We start from the raw sequence: 22,464 nt of genomic DNA on the forward strand, positions 1-22,464 counted from the left end.
GCTATACCAAGGATTATATAATTTTCTAGGGATAATGTTTTCTGGTGAAATCAGGTTTAACTAAAAAAATCAGTTAGAGATTTGTTTTTATAGGGTTTAAAGACAAGTGGAACGTATCCAACCCCTAGAACTCTTTTTATGAGCCCGGTCCGGAGTAATTTGGATCGTGATAGAGTTTAGCAAATAACCAAGATAATATGGCAAGATTCAAGTGGCTAAAATGATAAGAAAGTGTTGGTTTCGTATATATTCCTTAGAGAAAATAATAATAGGGTTACAAATGGTGAGAGCAAGAGGATGAATGAATCTACCTCTACCTTCTACCCTAAGCTATCTTATATAAGCCAAAACAAGATTTTTCAACCCTAACGTTCGGGTGATGTGACATGACTATGGCATAACGTGCTTCCCTGCTGTGGCACACTGATCGAGGTCTGCATATGTGACCTAAGCTAGTGGGGGTGGAGGCCAGCTGTATAGCACCTTCGACCTCTCCGATCATCTGGTCATGCGGCCTAACCCCGAGAGTGTATTTCTCCTAATGCAGATAGTCCCCCACTTCTCGGAACCTTCATGGCAAGGGTCCGGGAAGTGGAAGAGTCCCGTTGTCTGCTCTTATCTTATCTTCGTAGCGGAGTCATTTCTCAATTTGTGTGCTCTTGACCTGATGGTATACATTCTCTGCATGCCTTCTCCCCTAATTTAATGCTTCGTCTCGCCCATCAGATGCCATCACCCACGTGTCTCTTTCTCATCCAAGAAACCTCCTAGGGTACCAGATTCCGCCATGATGAAACGATTCACTTCTATCGAGGTGTGATTGACACGCGTAAAGGGTTACTTGCTCTCCTCATCCTGCCTATTAGACTACGTTTCTTATTTCAAATTCCTCTTATCACTTTTCAAAACAGATCAGCCTTTGATTTCTCTCTTCCTGCCTCATAAAAGTTCTCTACTGCTCCGTTGTTCGCTCTCAATCCTTCCATAAAAAAACTTCTTCAGTGTCTTTACAATCAGAATCAATTTCCATTATGTCTTCCGACTCTTCTGTCGCCAGAGTTGCCACCACACGGTCTCAAAATACGGGCCATAGCGACTCAGACGTCTCAATCCACCAGGTTCCGATTGGGGGTCGGCGATTATCCTTGAGCAAGTTGTCGAAGAAGAAGTCCCCATCTTCGAGCTCTGAGGGTCAACAAGCAAAAATGTTCATTCCTAAAGAGTGGACCAGCGAGAGAGAGATCTCGCTAAGAGTGCTACCTCCACTGCTCTAAACAGCGATCGAGAATGGCCGACGAGCATGTTTCGCTCCTCCATTTGTAACGACAGTCTGGGACAGGTCAAAGAGGATTGCGGTTAGAAGGACATCGAAGTGATCATTCCCGATGAGAGGGAGAACATTACTTCTTACAGGATGGGGTAGTCATTTGTTTACACCTATCCCTTCTCGCTCAGAGTGAGCGGTAGGATTGATCCAGTGATCCTGGAGTTCTGTAGGCGGTACACCATATGTTTGGCTCAGGTCGAGTTGGCGGTTTGGAGGACAGTGGCGTGCCTCCGGCACCTCTCTTCTCGGGTGGAAGAGGATTTTACTCTTTCACACTTGATCCATATTTACTCCCCAAAAATCTTTAGGGCTTCACACTTGATCCATATTTACTCCCCAAAAATCTTTAGGGTCGAGATTTTTCGATTAGCCCGGTGCGGTCAGAACTCCTTGGTTGCCAGCACAGATGAAATCTCAGATCAAGGATGGATGGAGAGATACGCTATCATCCGTACCGTGGATTTAGTCAAATCGCCGGAGACCCCAATACCCGAAGAGTTGAGCCCAAATCATGAGTTTAACCTCTAACAGTGTCTTTTATTCATTATTATGCCCTTCATTGCTAATTCTTTCTTTTGTTACACTTTCAACAGTGGCATGGAGGCCGGATCCAATGAGAGACTTATCTAGGTGGGTTTAGAAGATCCTAGACTCCTTTACCCCTTAATTAGAAGTGGAAAAATCACGGCCTGCCCAAGAGGTCTGCGGTCCGTCCGCTGGTGAACGTGTCCAATGATCTGGCCGTGGCGGTCCAGCAAATTTGTCTAGCAGCAGCCAAACTAGGCCGGGATTCGGGGAGGGTGTCTCCCGTCTGATCGAAGAGGTCGTCCACCGGCCTCACTCCCTCAGCCAAGAGAAATAAGCCGCATACCCCCATCAAAGTAACCGGGGTCCAATCTTAGGAATGATGGCTACCTCTCAGGAGCCCATTGATCTGGAGGTCGACCCTTCTTAATATCTTACTTGTAGGGGAAAGGCCCCTTAGGAAATTTCCACAGAGGCCTTTTTAAAAAAATAAAGCTCGCTCAGATGATTGGTTCCTCCTGTCGTCCTCTATTCAACATGCCCAATGTTGGAAATAAAGCTCTGGGCCTGACGCCTGTTTTGTCCGTTCCTTCTTCATGCCGGGCAACCCCTACTCCGGTTTCCATGAGGCGAACTGTCCCCTCTAGGGGCCTGAACACTTCCAGGAGGTCGTATGATCCCCGGGAGGCTCACAAAAAAGGATTAGTTAATACTCTTCTGGCTTCCGTTCGCAACCCATCGTCTATCAGGCAGGGTACTTTATCCGTTCCTTAAGAATGCAATCTCCTGTCTTTGTCGGTGGGAGTTGCTAGGTAATTGAGGCCAAATGCCTCAGATAGAGACCGGGAAAAGACAAGTGTCGTGTCTGTGGATTGTCTCCTCAATGCCTGGGATCGTCCGGCTGCCCAAGTACTTATTTTTTATTTTCTTTCTTTCTCTTATCTAGCCTTTCTCGCGCGTCAATTTATGATATTAGAATGCTTCTTTTGTTTTTTAGACCCAACACTTGACGGCGGAGGGTCTCCAACGCAAACTCATTGAGGAGAGGGAAAAATGGGAAGAATACCATAAATTACAAGAGCGTCTTCCTGCCTTGGAGGTAAAGCTGGTGTCCCCAGAGGAGCTGCATGAGAAGCTGGCCATATCGGAGCATGATAGGAAGATTCACAGTGAGGAGGCTGCTAAATTCTATTCTGATCTCGCAGAGCTGCGGAAAAAGTAGGAGGCTCATAAAGTACACTATGCTACTGTTCTACAGAGAGAGACCGACCTAACTGAGAGGGACATGGTTTTGGAAGCTGAGCTAGAGGCGTGCAGGAAAGAGAAGTCGGCCGCAGAAGAAGCCCGGGCTGCCTTTGAGGAGAGGTTTTAGGCCCATATGGCCCAGAATAAGAAACAAGTTGAGGCCAATCAGCGCCTTTCTGGTACCAACGCCTCCCTCCGGAGCAAGGTCGAGAAGAGTTGGTTGAGGTACTCTAATATTGATGCCCGTATGCAAGCTCTGAGGAAACAGTTTTCTCTGGAAAAAGCCCATGCAATGTACCGAGGCCGCAGGATTGCTCTTGAAGAGGCTCTAGATGGGATAGTTGATATCAATGCCTATATTGCTGCAGCATTGACCGTGGAGGAAACAGCTGCCAAGACTTTGCTTGTCCAGCCTCCGATCGATGATCGTGCCCCGTCATCTGAAGGCGAGGGATTGTCTTTGGAGGAAGGAGGTGAAGAGGAGGTCCCTGGGGGAGCTGAGGAGCAAGTCCCTGCGAATGGTGAGGAAAACAGACCTCAGAAAGCTATTGTCGAAGAAATCCCTTCGGGGACTGCTGCCATCCCTCCAGAATACAGAGGTCATGATGCCCCTCCCATGGTTGATGGATTCGGGCCTCCAATCAGTATTGCTGACTCCTGAATTTGTTCTGTTTTTAATGTCAGGCTTTTCTAGTTGGATCCTTTTTTATGGCTTTCTGAACATATTAATAACGGTTTTGTCCCTTTTTGGGTGGTGCCCTCATTTTTTGTCCAAGTAAAGTAACTTTGCTATTTGCGCGAACCTGTTTATTCTTTCTTTTGCATGTTTTTCCATTTTCTAGAATGATAACGCGTTGTTCATAAAGCTTTTCGTAACAAATTCTCCATTGCCTGCCATTATTACTTTGTTGATAGCTGTGGACCGGATGTAAGGCTATCCGATCCTTTGAGGGGGAGATTTTTGAACAGGGGGATTCATTCGCCCTAAGATCCCTTTGTCAAAATGTCGCTCCATTTTTATTTTGTACACATGTGTTTAGGAGCCGTGATTGCTTTATTTCCTTATATTCTTGTTTCGGTATTTTTTGCAATCCTCCGTAGCATGCCCATGCGTGCTATGAAAGTGGCACTAGAGCCTCGTGTTACTTTTATCCAGATTGGTCCGGATATGATCAGGGAACCTCGCTTCCTTCATAGTTCTCATTACCGCCACGAGCTCCGCTATGTCGATATTGAAATTGTGATCCGCCAACTTTAGGGGTCCAGTTACTCTTGATGTCGTTTCTTCAGAGCTTGGGGGCCCTTGTAACACCTCATACCTTTAACCTAAGCTTTGACCATGATCCTAGACTTAGAAAACCAGATAAAGAATGTGGCAATTGGAATTTCCTCTTCAGTTGTAAGATGGCGGTTTACGCCCATGAACAGTGACCGTATTTCAGTATACGACCCATATTTCAAGTCGTAAACTGGTACTAAAGATTTCTGAGCATTCTGGAATTTGACATTTGGAGGCTACATTGTTAAAAACGGAATATGGCCAGTATTTCAAAACGTATTTGGAATTTGGGAAAACTTCCTTGATATAAGTTGTATAGCTTTGAAATACCTTTCCAACGGTATATTATGGGGGTCAAACGGACATTTGTACAAAGCGTTATGACCATTTTACTGAAGAGACACAGTGCAGTCCATACAGAATACGGACCGTATTTCAAAATACGGCCCGTATTTTGATGGACGTAAAATTCAATTTTCTAGAACAGTATATATTCGTCCATATCAGTTCAAATCATTATTTTTCATTCCTTCAAGCCCTAGAACGACCTCCTACCCTCCTCCATCATCAAGACCACCAAGGTAAGCCTACTCTAATTATTCCAACTCAATTCTAACATATACTCTAATAATCTAAACAAGAAATCATCATTCCTAAACTAGGGTTTTCAAGAAAACCCATCTCAAGGTTCAAGAATTCAAGATTTTGGAAATCTTCTTCAAAGCTCAAGTTTGGAGCGACTAAGGTATGTAGAGTTATTATCTACGTGTTTGAACATCATTGTTCTTCCCCACGCCTCATAATCCATAAATTATGATTCTTTACGAAAACTAGGGTTTCTATGCCATGCTCATGATAACCCTAGGTCCATGTCCATGATTATATTATGTATGAATTGTTATAATTCCATCATTGAATTCTTAATATTTCTTTATGATTATTAAGAATTTGTCCGTAATCTATGAAAAATCCATATATCTCATTCCATGGGTTCATGCATGCTAGTTTATGATATATTATGCTATTTTCAAGAAAATACTATACATGTTTTACAAGTTCATGCAAGCAAGCTATAATTTATGATATCCATGTACAAGCAAGTTATATTCATGAAAACCATGGGCAGCAAGTGTCACTTATTTTACATGTTCATGATTTTGGGAGTTGCTTTAATTACCGAGGAAGGCTTCAGATAGCCTGAAATTACGCAGCCACCGTAGGATGAGGATCACTCCACCCATGTCCCGGACGATCTCTCATAATGACTGGATCCTTTCATATTTTATTAAATCTCATGTTCCCTGACAAGGACTGAGTGTTCTGCTGGCGGGACGCAAGCACCAGACCATGGATCGGTTATAAGTTATTGCTCTCCCTACTTATGATATTTTTATCATGTTTTATATATATATGTATATATGTACGTATTCATGTTCATGACCAGGTTTCAGTTCCTATCATTATTATTTCATGTCCCATGTTATTTCATTCAGTTGCTTTACATACCAGTACATTCTAAGTGCTGATGTCCCCTTTCTATTGCCCGGAGGGCATGCATTTCACGATGCAGGTACTGATATACAGGACGACACATTTGCTCAGTAGGACAACATTCGTATCAGCTTATTGGTGAGCCCCATCTCATTTGGGGTTTAGTCAACTTTTGTTTTATGATTAGTTATGCATCTAAGGTATGTATGGGGCCTTGTCCCAGTAAGTATGTTTTCCAGTCAGACTCATGATAGAGGTTTCATAGATTAGACAAGTCAGTTATGTTATGTCAGACATTCGGAGTAGTATAGCCATTTTGGCTCATTCATGTTATTTTCGCACTCATGTTTAAACAAGTATTTTTATTAAGTATTATGACTTACTACGTTTTATAAAGGCTCATCATGCATTCACGTTATATTCCGCTCATGTTATGCCTCATGATGATTCAGCAAGCCATGTGGTTCGCTCGATCACATGCAGTAAGCACCGAGTGCCGTGTTTCACCCAGGCTATGGTTCGGGGCGTGACAAAGCTTAGTATCAGAGCCTAGGTTCAAGTGTCTTAGGGAGTCTATGAAACCGTGTCCAGTGAGATCACTTTTATATGTGTGTGCGCGCCACACATATAAACGGTTGACCACCTAGACATCTAAGATTGTCTCACTTATTTCAACTCTAGATCGTACAATAGAGCTATGTTCTTAGAAATCACTCGGACTCGTGTGTTGTTCCCCATTCTACCAAATACGCCTCATCTCAGTGGATGAGGAAGATGTGAAACTAATAATTATCAATGTGTTGCTTTTAGATAGAGTTATGAGGAGTTATTCTGACTCGTGCGCATTGCATTCTTTCAGAAAATGTCTACTAAGAGAAAGGCAACTTCGGGCCCGAGGGCTACCTTTGATGCAACCCCAGAGACGATCTCTCAGACTCTGAGAGTTCTAATTTTTCAATTCTGCGACTGTAGGTCATCAGAACCTGCTTCAAGTACCACTAATGTCCTAGCTCAGACCAATGTGAGGAAGAGGGGTTTTCATAATCCTATTTGCTGCAAGTGTAATAAGAGACATCAAGGGGTGTGCCGCTATGGCACCCATAGATGTTTTGGGTGTGGCCGGCAGGGTCACTATCTGAAAGATTGCCCACAAGTGAAACAGGATAACAAAGGTTTTTTGCACCCCATTTGCAGTAGGTGTGGAAAAAGACATGCAGGAGTGTGTAGGATGGGTTCGGATGTGTGTTATAATTGTGGTCTCCATGGCCACATGCAAAGAGAATGCCCTTCAGTCAAGTACAATAGTAACACTAAGGGTGGTGGTGCAATTCGTTCCCCCAGACCAGGCATAGCCAACTCAACAACACCGTTCGCAGCCCGTAGTACTCGGGCACTAGCAGACCAAGGCACTGATAGGGATGAAGTATTAGGATTAAGTGGGGATCAAGTACGTTATCATGATATGGTAGATCGCCAGGACTCCGATGTGCCGTCACATGTGTCATAGATATGCCAATAATTTTCCCTCCTTGTCACATATGAGATATTATGCCCTAGATCTATTATGTCTTATGTGGTTATTGTGCAGTTGATAGTTCAGATTTAAGACCCTACAAGGTAACATGTTAAGAAGTTAACTGCAGCAGGCATAAATTGTCCATGGTAGTTTTAAGCAGAAAATAGCCTAAGAGCCAACCACCTGTAATACTAGAAAGCCTCAACTTTTTCAAGGATATATATATATATATATATATATATTTGCCATATGATCTATGTACATGACTAGGAAGGGACTGATGCGATAAGAAAACCATGAGCAGACGATATTGATTTTTTTTTTGTAGGGTTAGTTTTAATTTATTTAAGCTTATTCAGATCAAACCTAGAGAGTATGATGTTAGTAAGTTACTACAAGAAGCAGATATTACTATGAGATAAAAGATATGACAATTCCCTCTTACGTTATGTGATTAAGTATTTATCCCCGATATGTATAGTGTAATATAATTTTTAACTTGTATAGGGAGTTTGGGATTAGCTGTTCCAATTTCTCATTTGAGAATTTGAGAAAGATAAAATTTCCCTAGGTGTGATCCGTGTCTATAGTTCAGAAAGATAGTATACAACCCCAGAATAGAGTCAGATAAGGAGGAAAATTGAAATAACCTTATGCTTCACTTTAGTACTTGTTACACTCCATTTTAACCGGGTTAAATCGGAGTACAACATTTTGGTGATTCCTATTTGTATTTATTTTAAGGAGTCGTCACCTAATTGATTTTAAGGTGAATTAGGGCACCTAATTATTAACTAAGGTAAAGCTAACTAAACCTCCGTTAATCGTCTGCTTAATCAGTGTGATTCTAGGTAAGGGTTCTAATTATCCTAAAGGGAAGGGGTTAGGCATCCTCTAGGATCCATAACTACGGTTATCCGGCCAAACTTAGGTTAATTAATTAAGATTAAAGGTAATGCTTAAATTTTAAGAAAAGAAACTTATAAGTATTGCTGAGGTTTTAAAAGAAAGTATGAATATGCTATTTAAACCAACTTGTAGAAAATATAGTAATTTAACAAAGGAAATTTTTAGATACTTTCAAAATAAGATTTATAAATGTGGTTAAGACTTTAAATACAAGGAAGATAAATTTATAGGATAAATTGCAATTAAGATTTAGAAATGCGGTTGAAATTTATAAGATAAATTGCATAAAAGAAGATTTTAAATACTCTTTAAAATAAAATTCACAAAATGTTAATAAGGTTTTGAAAGAAAAATATAATAATGCTAGATAAAAATAGACTTATAAATACATATTAGTGAGTTTGGCAGGAAGATAATGGCATAAAAGAAGCATTCCACTTTTGGAAAGAGAAGAGTCAATCTGATTATAGATCCCACTGTCTTGCATTGGGTTAACTGGAGCTTAGATAAAGCGATAGGCAGAAGAGAGAGAATTAGTCTGTTTTATCCTTTTGTTATTTCTCATTAACTATGCTTAGCTGAAAATATACGTGATTGACTCCAAACTTAAAGGGTTATTTATAAAATATGCTTGAATTTATATTTGTGTATTAGTGGTGTTTTGAAATTAAGATAACAAGAAATAAAATATGATTCCTTTAACTCAAAAAAATATGAATTTATACTATCAATTATTCTAGAAGTAAATATTATATATTCTATAAATAACTTTAATGTGAAAAGAAGAAAATGAAACTTATGGGATTAATTATTAGTCTTCTTTAAACTAACTACCCATTACTAAACTAAATCTATTAACTCATTAAGGTTTATCTAAGTTAACAAACAAAACAAACAAAGAGTCAGTTGCATAATATGAATTAAATGCAGAAAATAAAATAAAAGAGCAGATAATGTCAAATGGGTCCGGCCCGTTTTGGGACTGCTGGAAACTGTTTACTGTTGGGTTTCGGCCCAGCAGATTTCTTTTAGATGTTGCTGCGGATCCGTTGCTGCTGTTGGGCTTAGCCCAAAATATTTTTTAATCTGTTGTAGGTGTAGATTGATGGGGAATGACTCGAGAGGATTTCGTTGGGCTTTAGCCCATCGTTGAATGCGGAAGAAGACGAGTCCCTCGGACTCGTATGTGATGGTCATGCCCAAAAACGAAAGAAAAGGATTAGTATATAATAAAAGACTAAGGCTCAAATAAAGAAACTAAGTATACAACTGGAATTAACACATAACACAATAAAAGGACACTTAGAGAAAATGTTCAAACCCCAAATAACATAATAATAAAGAAACAACTGCAGCCCATGTGATCTATTTCATATCATCGAATAAACTTAGGCCCAATAGAGTCATATTCCAACATTTTGGACAGGGGCCTAATGAAAAAAAAGAAAGGAATTCCCAAAAGACAAACACTTAACAGTAGAACTAATTGTCTAGGCCGATACATTCAATATACGTTAGATATACCATTATATATATGTTAGGATAGATGTACAGAGTTGAATATACTATGTGTATATGAGTATATGCCCTCTATATACTACAACAATTCAGTCATATAAGAGGAGAAATAGGAAGGGCAATCATGCTAAGTCATTTAATATATAAAGAATCTTATGTAGGCATCATCAAAGGACCAAAGTGAAAACAAACAAATCACCGGATACATAGAAGGTAATAGTTTCAGGTTTCAACATGATATTGCTTATTCAAACAAATTGTGATTCGGCAAGCAATAGGGTCTAGATATCTTGATCACATTTCCAAGCATATATGTATGGCACAGTGTCTTAACCTTAAAAACAAATCACACAACTCACCAATTAAGCAAACGAGCTAGGCCATCTTGAGTGTAATTTTATACTAATTACAATACAGACTCAATGACTAAACATGGTTTCATATCCACTGCCATACTAAGCAAGGCAAACTAAACAACTAAACACATAAAAAGTTACTCATGATTGCTTAGAAACCAAAACCAAAAATAAATAAGGGGATGGAATGTTGAATGTCGGCTCAGGGGCTATGAATACTTGGGCTTTCTGGGAACGACTGAAGAAGGTCGTTACGCAAAACAAATTTCAACACAGAGCTGTCAAACAATGCAACAGAAATGTCTTAGCTCACTCAATTTTTAGACCATGAATGCTTCTTGGAAATCATTCACTCAATTTTTTAGACCATGAATGCTTCTTGGAAGTCATTCTTTCTGATAAAATAAACTTCTCACCCATATCGTGGAGGATTCTTTCATAATTACCCACAAACCGATTATTAATTAATGCAAGTAAGAAGTTTCAACTAAGTAAACGAGAAACAGTGAAGTATTAGCTTTATCAATATAGTTTAAGCAGCCGAAACAGTAAACTACAACACTTGAAAGTTAGCAACAGAACATCCTTCAACAATTTCAGCTTCGATACAGTATACACAAGTTTCGACATAACATTTGGAAAAGGATTCGAGATGGGGTCTAAACTAGTCTAAACTAGACTAACACATACCTGCAATCAGATTCAAAATAAATGACATCTAAATTTCACTAACTAATTAATTCTAGCAATACAACATATAAATCATGACTGACATAGAGCCAAACCAATATATAATACATACTTAGCATAGACAGACTAACACAGAAACAAATTCATCTATCAAACCAAATTAACTTAACTAAACTAACATACTTTAATCATAGAATAACAAACCAAAATAACATAGGGCAACCAAAGAATGCAAAAAATGAGAAAAAGGGGAAATGAAGGATTACAATCACATAACAGAACTTCAAGCATTCACTAACTGATCTCGACAAAGATTTTCAACTATTGATCACAAGCTTCAGCAGAGTGCCAGCACAAATTTTAAGTAGCCAAAGGTTGAACTCAAAGGTTTATGACCCAAACAGAGAAGATGTTCTGAGATTACAGATACTAAAGCAGACGACAAATTGATAACACAGACCACATGGTTTAAATAAGATCATTTAAAGGAGCATACAAAGACCTTGGTTACTTTAATTACTCAAGTCGCATAACATTTTCAGCCTCAAAAGATGCAACTTTTCAATTTAGCAAGCATAAAGTATCTATCCTAGAGTCAATCCATGCACTTTGCGAACAGTAATAGATTCAAATAACAGACCTCTGAGATCCACAACACCCATTTAACGACAAACTCGACTACCTAGACTCTGTAATTTAAGCAGGATCACTAAACAAAATCTTAGATTGACAGTACCACATAAAGAAGTAGAGATAAACATATTTTTTATGCATTCCTAAACTCATAACGTAAAGATCCAAACAGGGTTACACATCTAACATTTACACGCTGAATATGGCTGCATCAATCAAACGTACGACTAACTCATGAAATTTAAGTAGAATAGACCATAAATCATACATATTTCCATGGACAATACATTAATCATGCTCAGGTCATACAGCAAGAATTTGAGACTAATATCCTAATTATAACACATAATGCCAACCTAGTATACGACTAAACCACATATTTAGCTGAAATTTAAAACATGCCGATTACTCAAACTGAATATATAATTAACACTTAAACAATGCAAAAGCTACAGAAATTAAAAGGGAAAGAGATTACCTTCTTCGAGTGCAGCGAAGTGGGTGCGAATCTTCGATCTACACTCGAACACTCTCGAATCCGAACTTGCGATGCTCAGATTCAAAGAAATACCAACGCAAACGAAAGCAGAAAAAATCAATTCGGTGTTCTTAACTCGATATTCAGAACTATTACCACTACAGATTGAGAATCTTTTTTTTTTTTCTTAGGGGATCTTTGGCCACTGAAAAAAAACTTATTTTGTAGGGGGTTTTGGGGGTTCAAGAACTCATTTTTTTGTAAGGGGATTCTTGCCATTCCAGAACCTTTAATTTTCAGGGATTTTTGGGTTCAAGCTCCCTCCATTAAGGATTAAACTCACAACTATTTATAGGCTTCTTTAGCTTTTGCGTTGAAGAAAGAGAAAGGGAGCGGGGGGAGTGCGGTAGGTGAAAAAGGAAGAGGAGCGGGGGGTGGGGGGGGGCAAACGGCGGTGGTGGGGGACAGAAAGAAGTGGGGGGAAGAGGAGCGTGGGAGAGAGATGATGGAGGGAGAAGAGGAGAGAGACGAAAAGGGGGTGGCGGCGGACGGAGAAAAAAATGAAAGGAAACCTAATGTTTCCTTTGTTTTGAACGAAGAAGGCGGGACGGGTCAATCAGTGGACTGGGTTGGCTGATTTGGGCTGGTAAATTAAAATGTGGACTGATCCAAAAATTGGGTTGATGAATTAAAATATGGGCTGGTCATTAATGGACTGGTCCAAGAAGGTTTGTGGATTAATTGGAACGGATGAGTCCACGATTTGGCTGCTGGACTTAAAATACGGGGCTTCATAAATTTGAATAAAAGACCATCAATTAATAATATAACAGCGTGCGTTAAAATATTACAATTATTAGTGCTCAGTTAATAAAATTATATGTCGTCGTAATAGCCGTGCAATAATATTTCGAAAGTCCACAGTAAATAAACACTATTATTTAATTATGCGAAGATAAATGCGATGCGTGTGCGTAAGCTGGTAAAATGCCGAAATGATAAAAATTGTGAATAATAATAATAATAATAATAATAATAATGGCTAGTAACTGTAATAGAATAATGAAACGCCGGTATTGATAAGAGGCTAATAATTATAGTAAAATATAAATATATTTTTAATTTTCCAAAAAATATTAGAAGCGTAAATAGGTATTTCGGAGGAGAGGCGGGACAAAATTAGGTGTCAACAGTACTCAGAGAAGAATTAGATAATGTGATGCTAGTAAGTGGTTAACAGAAGCATAGTAAGTAAGTTTGAATAGATACAGTGAATTAGAAATTTTCAGCAGAGTTAGTAGAAGTACAATTTGAGTACTTAGTCAAGTTAGCACTACTAAGTGGGTAATTGTCTGAATACACCGAAGGCGTGTTAGAACCCAAAGGGTTAAAGTTAAATTTGAGGTATAGAAATTGGTGAAAGAATAAAACCATCTAAGCAATAAGAGAGCAAGCTACAGAAGAAGAGCCTTTAAGGGTTATCAGAAAAGAGTTTTCCTCAAGACTGACAAAGCTAGTATGCCAGTTATGTACATTAGAAACCCATTTATTTAAGTAATCCAGTTTTCCCAGTAAGTAAGACTTGCTTGAAGTAAGCCGAAGAAATGAATCTTCAGTATTTTAGAGGAAATTAGCAGAACCAGTAGATGACCACTTATCGCTAACTCAAGGGATCCACAGGCTTTAAATGTCAGCTTTTGAACTAAGGGGGAGATCGTGCGATAAGGTGCCGATATAAACCATGTGTTTTGTATGTTGATAGGTGTTAAGTAGATTATGTCAGAGGGTCACAGTTTCATATAGCCAAGATAAGGTGCGTAGAATGTGGTCTTTGTCATGCTGTTGAGATCAAGTATTAGGTAATTATGTTATAAGATAAAGTTCTAGAGCGAATAGCGGGTTTTAAGGGCATAACGGTTCCAATTCCAGAGTAATTCATGTACTATGTGGTACTAATACCCAGACGTACTCTACTCGTGCCTTTCATACCCATATCATGCCCATGTTAGAGATTGATACTCCGCGTTTAAGATCCAAGAATTAAGACTTCATACGATAGTAAGTTATGCAAGGGAATGTCCTTTCATGTCTGGCACTTGTGGTGTACTCATGTCTAAAGTTAAAAACCGCATTCAAGTCTCACGTATCTATCATGCTTTTATACTAATGTCCATGTTCTAGCATCTAAGTGCTTTTCAAATCTGATGATGATGATGTTGACCCTATGATTATGTTATCTATGTTACCACATACTCGTGCCCCAATTCATTTCGCTATGCATTCCACTTATAGCGGTATCGTAACAATGATTTTGTGAGATAATAATGAAGGTGAACCAAGATGGATGTCCTACCCATGATTCTATGTAATTCGTGCTTATGTTCCTTTAGCTAATGTTCTACGATCATAATGACATGATTCCTTTTTCCTTTCGCTAAGTATCTAGGCCTCGTTATGTTCAAGGTGACTTTCTACCTGTGTCTTAGATGCTCGAGGAACGAGTTATACATGCCTACAATCCATTCTTTCATGTGTCTTATTTATACCAAGGGTGTTTACTCAAGGTGATAAGAGTAAGCTATGTTGAACCATGTCCTATTCTTTCGGTATATCTAAATCCTAAAGGTAATGTTTTATCCATGCCTTACGTCTCTGAGTACCCAAGAGTTAGCCTACAATTGTACTCCACGCAAGTCACACTTATGCCTTAGTCTTACTTCAATGCTCATGAACTCAAGTCTATACGCCATGGTATGCAGATACTTATGTGAACGCTATGTTTTTCATGTACCCATGTCTCATGTCATGCTATTCACGTATTCACGTTTCATGCCATATGAATCACGTTCCCATGTACGCATGTTCCACGTTACGTCGTCCATGTACAATGCACCATGTCATGTTTGTTCTCTGAAGCAAAGTATCTTATATGAATAGTACCAATAATTCCTTTTCTCTCAGTCCTCTATAATTCGCTCACGAGAACGAGCAAAATGAGCTAAGGTATTCATAATCATGATTAACAGCTAACAAGATAATCAGAAGTAAGGTGCATTCCTATATTCAAATAGATATATTTTCATGTACCCTATGGTACTTATCTCGGGAGTATTCTACTTAGATTCAACGTATTCATGTCATGCCTATGCTAGAGATTTATGAACACCTATGTTATGATCATATTCTTGTTATACGACTTAAGTCTGTCGCATTCACATCGAGTTGCGTTTACATTCAAAGCCTAAGTCATACTCCTATCTCATATTACCATGGCGACATATGAACGTCTATAATCAAGTCTCTAAGTATCCAAATCCTACCCGCTCTTAGTATTCAACCCTCATGTGGTAACAATCATGTTTTTGACATTCAGATCCCATGTTACGATATCCATGTTTACACGTATTCGTATCTCATGACAGTTTAGCACTCATGTATCCATGTCATCTAGTCTTCATGCATTTATGTCCCACGTCATGTGTCTCACGCCTAGGTAATCATGTCATGTTCGTGCCTATTCCAGTACTCATGTCATTCGTGCCTACGGATTTTCTTCCAAACCCCATGTATAGTAATCATGTAATCATTCAGCCAATATCCATGTGTTCAAGCCAGCTCAGTATTTATGTTAGCTACATTCAAGATTCAGTAATCACGTTATGTCACATCATGCCTATTAAGATACCCTGTGGGTTCTGTGTTGGTACTTTAGTTAGCTGGCAGGCGTTTGAGAAATGTCGTGAGGGTCCGAATTATGAAGGAAGTCCTACCATAAATTTTGTAGATTCCAGAGTTAGTAGCGATTCTTAACCACTAGTCATAAATCGAGGACAAATGTTTCATGATTCTCATTCATGTAGGTGCTACTCAGTTTCATATTCCCCATGTACATGTTTCCATGTAATCACGTATTCAGTTCTCATGATCCATGACCATGTTCCCACCTAAGCATGTCAGGCTCTTATGTTTTATGTCATGTTTCTTTCATGTTCATGTATTCAAGCCATGTCCAGCCATATTCTTAACTATGACCTATCATTCGAGGACGAATGATCCCAAAGGGGAGATATTGTAATACCTCGTACCTATAACCTAAGCTTTGACCATGATCCTAGACTTAGAAAACCAGATAAAGAATGTGGCAATTGGAATTTTCTCTTTAGTTGTAAGATGGCGGTTTATGCCCATGAACAGTGACCGTATTTCAGTATACGGCCCGTATTTCAAGTCGTAAACTGGTACCAAAGATTTCTGAGCATTCTGGAATTTGACATTTGGAGGCTACATTGTTAAAAACGGACCGTATTTCAAAACGTATTTGGAATTCGGGAAACCTTTCTTGATGAAAGTTGTAGATCTTTGAAATACCTTTCCAATGGTATATTATGGGGGTCAAGAAGACATTTGTGCAAAGAGTTATGGCCATTTTACTGAAGAGACAGTCCATACAGAATACAGACCGTATTTCAAAATACGGCCCGTATTTCAAAATACGACCAGTATTTTGCTGGATGTAAAATTTAATTTTCCAGAACAGTATATATTCGTCCATATCAGTTCAAATCATTATTTTTCATTCCTTCAAGCCCTAGAACGACCTCCTACCCTCCTCCATCATCAAGAACACCAAGGTAAGCCTACTCTAATTATTCCAACTCAATTCTAACATATACTCTAATAATCTAAACAAGAAATTATCATTCCTAAACTAGGGTTTTCAAGAAAATCCATCTCAAGGTTCAAGAATTCAAGATTTTGGAAATCTTCTTCAAAGCTCAAGTCTTTAATTCAAGTTTTGGAGCGATTAAGGTATGTAGAGTTGCTATTTACGTGTGGGAACATCATTGTTCTTCCCCACGCCTCATCATCCATAAATTATGATTCTTTACGAAAACTAGGGTTTCTATACCATGCTCATGATAACCCTAGGTCCATGTCCATGATTATATTGTGCATGAATTGTTATAATTCCATCATTGAGTTCTTAATATTTCTTTCTGATTATTAAGAATTTGTCCGTAATCTATGAAAAATCCATATATCTCATTCCATGGGTTTATGCATGCTAGTTTGTGATATATTATGCTATTTTCAAGAAAATACTATACATGTTTTACAAGTTCATGCAAGCAAGCTATTGTCACGACCCAACCCCGTGGGCCGCGACCAGTGCCCTAGCTGGGCACCTGTACGTACCCGATACCCAAATTAGCATATTATCAGAATAATAATATAATAATAACATTAGTGGATGCTACAGAATTTAGCAGAAGAGCAGACTTGGCACACAGAAGCCGATAAGGCTGTCATATAACAAAACATCCCAAACATATGTACAGAACCCACACAGATGTATCCACAGACCTCTACAGAACATATCGCAATCATAAGACGGGACAGGGCCCCGTCATACCCTGAACAAAGTACATATCCAGATAGCAGTGACAGACTGTACCAAAAGATGGGCTCTGTAGAAGAGAGCGCCCCAAAATAGCAGAAATGGGATCCTAAACGTGCGGATCAGCAAACCTGTCGTCCGTACCTGCGCGGCATGAAAACGCAGCCCCCGAAGAAAGGGGGTCAGTACGAAATATGTACTGAATATGTAAAGCGGAATCACAGAAGTCAAATCATAATGATTACAGAAAATGGGTACAAAATCCAGAGTGTCAAATGCATATTTCCAAATCAGACAGAATGTGTACAGAAACATATGTCATATCATATCATATCCGGTCCCTGCCACGGGACTCGGCAGACAGAATGTGGCCACCCTCCCGACGCTGGTGCCACTATACAGAGGAATCAGAAAAAGGGGCGTGGCCCCGTATCATATAATGCCATATCAAAATGGCCATAACAGATCAGATCAGAATAGGCGGACATGGCACATCATACTCCACAGACCCATGTACGCGTATACCTGCCCCCTCACATCGGGACGCGGCGAACAATGCAGAGAATTACGCTTGACAACATATCCTGGCCCGGGCTCAGTGTGGGAAACATTGGGACATCCACGAATGGAGTAGTGAGAGACTAATGCAATTTAAAAATATCATAAATGGTTTCAAAGACTCGATGAAGCGTATCAAAGCCAAACAAATCCAATGGAGTCGGACGGAATCAGAACTAATACAATTCGGATATCATAATAATTTACAGGAATATAACCTTCCTGAAGTCATTCCGAGTGTCAAAATAATTTATAAGATTTAATAGAATATTTAAAATAATATTCTTTAAGCGATTAGTAAGGTAATCAAAACATTTCTTTCAAAAATCGCTTAAAAAGTAAGCTTTAGCATATTAGGGGCAAAACCGGAAATAGTGGGCCCGCCTCGGGACAAATAAGGCGGCGGGCTCAAATTATGCCCTCTAAGCTTATGGTATCACCTAAAAAGGTTATACAGACATTCTATGACTTTCCAAGTAATTTGGAGCAAAGTTGCATAATTTCAAGAAATAGCGTATCAAAGATGGTTCAATTCTACTGAAGGAAAAACTGAAATTTTGTCTTGCGGATTCCGAGGGCCAAGAGGTCCTTCGAGGCCCGGATCCGACTCTAACACACTAAGGGCATGCCAAGGGAAGAATTGGGTTTGCTTTACATACCTTTCACGCTCCTTAAGCCTTTCCAAACTCACTTCCCGTTTCGTCGAAAAACTGCAATTGGTCAAGTTTACCAATTGTGAGTTATTAATGCCATTATTACAACTTTAATCATATTTGGCTACCGAAATTTCGGCAGCACTTCCCCTATACATATGGCACCCCGAGAATTCAACTCGGCTAGAAATCATCAACAACAACCCAAACGACGACATTAACATCAACAAAGAACATTAAGAACACAAATATCCTTCAACAAGACATTTTTCTCACAAGTTGACATAACCTTCATTTCAATCCAAACTTTCACTAATATCAATAATTTCACATTCATCAACAATCAAGATCATCACCATATAGTTCTAGATACATTTCATATCGATTGCCTTAAGATATACACTTGATATACATAATATACAATTGTCCGCCAAAGTCTTAACTTATGCAAAACATCAAATCTTTGGCATGCAATTCCATAACAAGTTTCCAACTTCCAAATTCATCAATGATTATCACCATTAACAACCAAACAACTTCATTTCCTTAATGTCGGAAAATCATACTAAAACGACATAAGTTTCTACATTCCAATTCAATACAAACTTATATCATTCTAACTTCATTTCTATGCCAAGCATTACAACAACACTCCAATACACTAAACAAACTTAATCAATTCCACTCCATAGCCAACATACCACACGGCCATATGCTTATTTTTCCATATCAACTAAATTCATCCAACTTTCAATTCCCACATGCATTTCATCACAATCATAACTAGAATATAACATAAATTCAATACAATTTGGCTATACAACATGCATATACACACGGCTACAAGCCATATACCAAACCCACATTGCAAACTTCCATTTCTTCATACAATCAACACATTTCCATATACTACAACACAATCAAAACTTCACAACACAATAAAAAGGTAGAAATTCATACCTTTTCTTCAAGTTTCCTTCACTTGGAGATATAGTCACTTTGATGATTCTAATGCTCCCCACTCCAATCCAACTATACCAAGTTACAAAGGAACCTTGACTTAGTAGGAAATCAACAAGAAATAAATTTTTGAAGCAAGATTTTTGGTACCTATTTTTTCCTAGCAAACCCGAAACCCTCTTCTTTCTCCTCTTCTATTTTTTTGTTCTTGGTTATCTCATTTCATACTTATCATAGTCTTCAATTATATAAGTATTGAAGTGCTTGGTCACATGACCAAGCACATGACCCATAAAATGGGCTTGGACCAAGCCAAAGTGGCCGGCCAAGCACCCCATTTTGGGCCTCACTTTGCTTCAATTATTTTTTGAGCCCAATACTTATGGATCACATTTTGTAATTCCCGAAACTAATTTCCAAAATTTCAAAATTACCCTTAACCTTGTCCCACACTTTCATGACTCTATTCTTTCATGCATAACTCCTATGTTCAACAAAATATCAAATTGATCTTATATCTCAAGAATCCAATGTAATTCAAGTCTTTCCAAACGTGTGAAAACACGGGTCATAACAGCTATAATTTATGATATCCATGTATAAGCAAGTTATATTCATGAAAACCATGGGCAGCAAGTGCCACTTATTTTACATGTTCATGATTTTGGGTGTTGCTTTAATTACCGAGGAAGGCTTCAGATAGCCTGAAACTACGTAGCTACCGTAGGATGAGGATCGCTGCACCCATGTCCCGGACGATCTCTCATAATGACTGGATCCTTTCATATTTTATTAAATCTCATGTTCCCTGACAAGGACTGAGTATTCTGCTGGCGGGACGCAAGCACCAGACCATGGATCGGTTATAAGTTATTGCTCTCCCTACTTATGATATTTTTATCATGTTTTATATATATATGTATATATGTACGTATTCATGTTCATGACCAGGTTTCAGTTCCTATCATTATTATTTCATGTCCCATGTTATTTCATTCAGTTGCTTTACATACCAGTACATTCTAAGTGCTGACGTCCCCTTTTTATTGCCCGGAGGGCCTGCATTTCACGATACAGGTACTGATATACAGGACGACACATCTGCTCAGTAGGACAGCATTCGTATCAGCTTATTGGTGAGCCCCATCTCATTCGGGGTTTAGTCAACTTTTGTTTTATCATTAGTTATGCATCTAAGGTATGCTGGGGGCCTTGTCGCAGTAAGTATGTTTTCCAGTCAGACTCATGATAGAGGTTTCATAGATTAGACAAGTCAGTTATGTTATGTCAGACATTCGGAGTAGTATAGCCATTTTGGCTAATTCATGTTATTTCTGCACTCATGTTTAAACAAGTATTTTTATTAAGTATTATGACTTACTATGTTTTATAAAGGCTCATCATGCATTCACGTTATATTCCGCTCATGTTATGCCTCATGATGATTCAGCAAGCTGTGTGGTTCACTCGATCACATGCAGTAAGACACCGAGTGCTGTGTTTCGCCCAGGCCATGGTTCGGGGCGTGACAGCCCCCTCCCGATGAGGCCTCGATTGCCTCTATCAACCCCCTAGTTCGTACTTTGGCTGGGGAATCCGCGAGCTCTGTACGGCTCGAATCGTCCTCTCTAATTCACAGTATTCGTACTGAACCTCGAATCTGGTCTTTTAGTGGGGTGATTACCCCCTTCTATCGGCTCGGCTGTTCGCTGATCTTTCTCAATTCACATTTTAGCCATGTATCTGAGGTTTATTTCACTCCATGTTTTGGCAGGGAACTCCCTTAAGCTTTCCTTCAATTTTTTGGATGCGTCCGAACTGTTCGGGTTAGATCATCTGCGAAGGCGGCTGCGGCCCAATCCTCTGGAATCGCAGGCAACAACATCCTTTCCCTTTGGAATCTTTCCACGAATCCTCTTAGCAACTTGTCTCTCTTCTACTTTATGGAAAATACGTCTTGCTTATGCGTCTCGACCCTCCTGGCCCCCGCGTGAGCTTTGACAAAAGCATCTACCATAAAGGGAAAAAAGTCAATAGAATTTTTGGGTAAATAAGTGTCCCAAGAAAGTGCTTCTTTAACGGGCGTGTGTTGGAGTTTTTTAGCATGACTGATTCAATTTCGTGTTGTTTGAGGTCGTGCCTGGCAATAGCCTCTTCAAAGGTCGTTGTGTGCTCCTCCGAATCTATGGTTCCATCGTATTTAGGCATGTCAGGAATTTTGAACCTTTTCGGAATAGGAGTCGGTGTTACACTCTCCGTTATAGTGATATCTCGTATTTCTGAACTCCTACACCCTTCACAATAGATGGCGCCCCCGATTTCTGGTTCATCTTTTCATGTAGCTCCTTTTTTACCCTGACGAGCGCCTCATTGATCGCGTCCAGTCATTCTTTCACAATGTCGATTTCTCTCTCTCTTGACCTGCGGTGCTGTGGAGGCTTTTTCTGCATTTTGGTTGGACGTCGGAGTCCCAACCCTCAAATGGTTGATCATGGCGGCCATAGCCGTCTCCATTCGCTGCATTATCACATTATACGACTTAAGCATGGCTACAACTTCATCGTTTGTCAGGGAGCCCCCCTTCTGAGGACCTCCCCTCCGTATGGATTTTTGCTTTCTCGCCCGAGACCTTGGCCGAGCCCTTTCTTTAAACACGTGCCTCCGAGGTCCCTCTGACTCCTCCGCACTTAAAATGCCTCCACTCCTCTCTTCACTAGGCTGTCTTCATGGAATCCAACCTTTGCCATTTCTTTGCTCCCAAGAAGACTCATCTTTATGTTCAGACACTAACACTTCCACCAGATTTGTCACAGCTCGCGTGCTCTCAGGTTCACGAGATTCGTGGGAACTAGTGCTTACCCTCGACATGTTTGGTTCAGTATCACGATCACCCTCTCTCTTCTATGGGTGAGTTCTTGCTATAAATCA

The 22,464-nt window shown here is 39.4% G+C and overlaps 2 protein-coding genes across 2 annotated transcripts; both read left to right on the forward strand.

Moving 5' to 3' along the window:
* Positions 1–277: 277 nt before the first annotated feature.
* Positions 278–3,893, forward strand: LOC132616002 (uncharacterized). The gene is made up of 3 exons (XM_060330612.1): positions 278–1,824; positions 1,921–2,761; positions 2,850–3,893. The coding sequence occupies exon 3, from the start codon at positions 3,231–3,233 to the stop codon at positions 3,756–3,758; it is 528 nt and encodes a 175-aa protein (XP_060186595.1). The 5' UTR covers positions 278–1,824; positions 1,921–2,761; positions 2,850–3,230; the 3' UTR covers positions 3,759–3,893.
* Positions 3,894–6,729: 2,836 nt separating this feature from the next.
* On the forward strand, positions 6,730–7,374 carry LOC132612985 (zinc finger protein GIS2-like). Its single transcript, XM_060327047.1, has one exon. The coding sequence runs from the start codon at positions 6,730–6,732 to the stop codon at positions 7,372–7,374; it is 645 nt and encodes a 214-aa protein (XP_060183030.1).
* Positions 7,375–22,464: the final 15,090 nt, after the last annotated feature.

Source organism: Lycium barbarum, chromosome 10 (assembly GCF_019175385.1).
Source record: "Lycium barbarum isolate Lr01 chromosome 10, ASM1917538v2, whole genome shotgun sequence".
NCBI lineage: Eukaryota > Viridiplantae > Streptophyta > Magnoliopsida > Solanales > Solanaceae > Lycium > Lycium barbarum.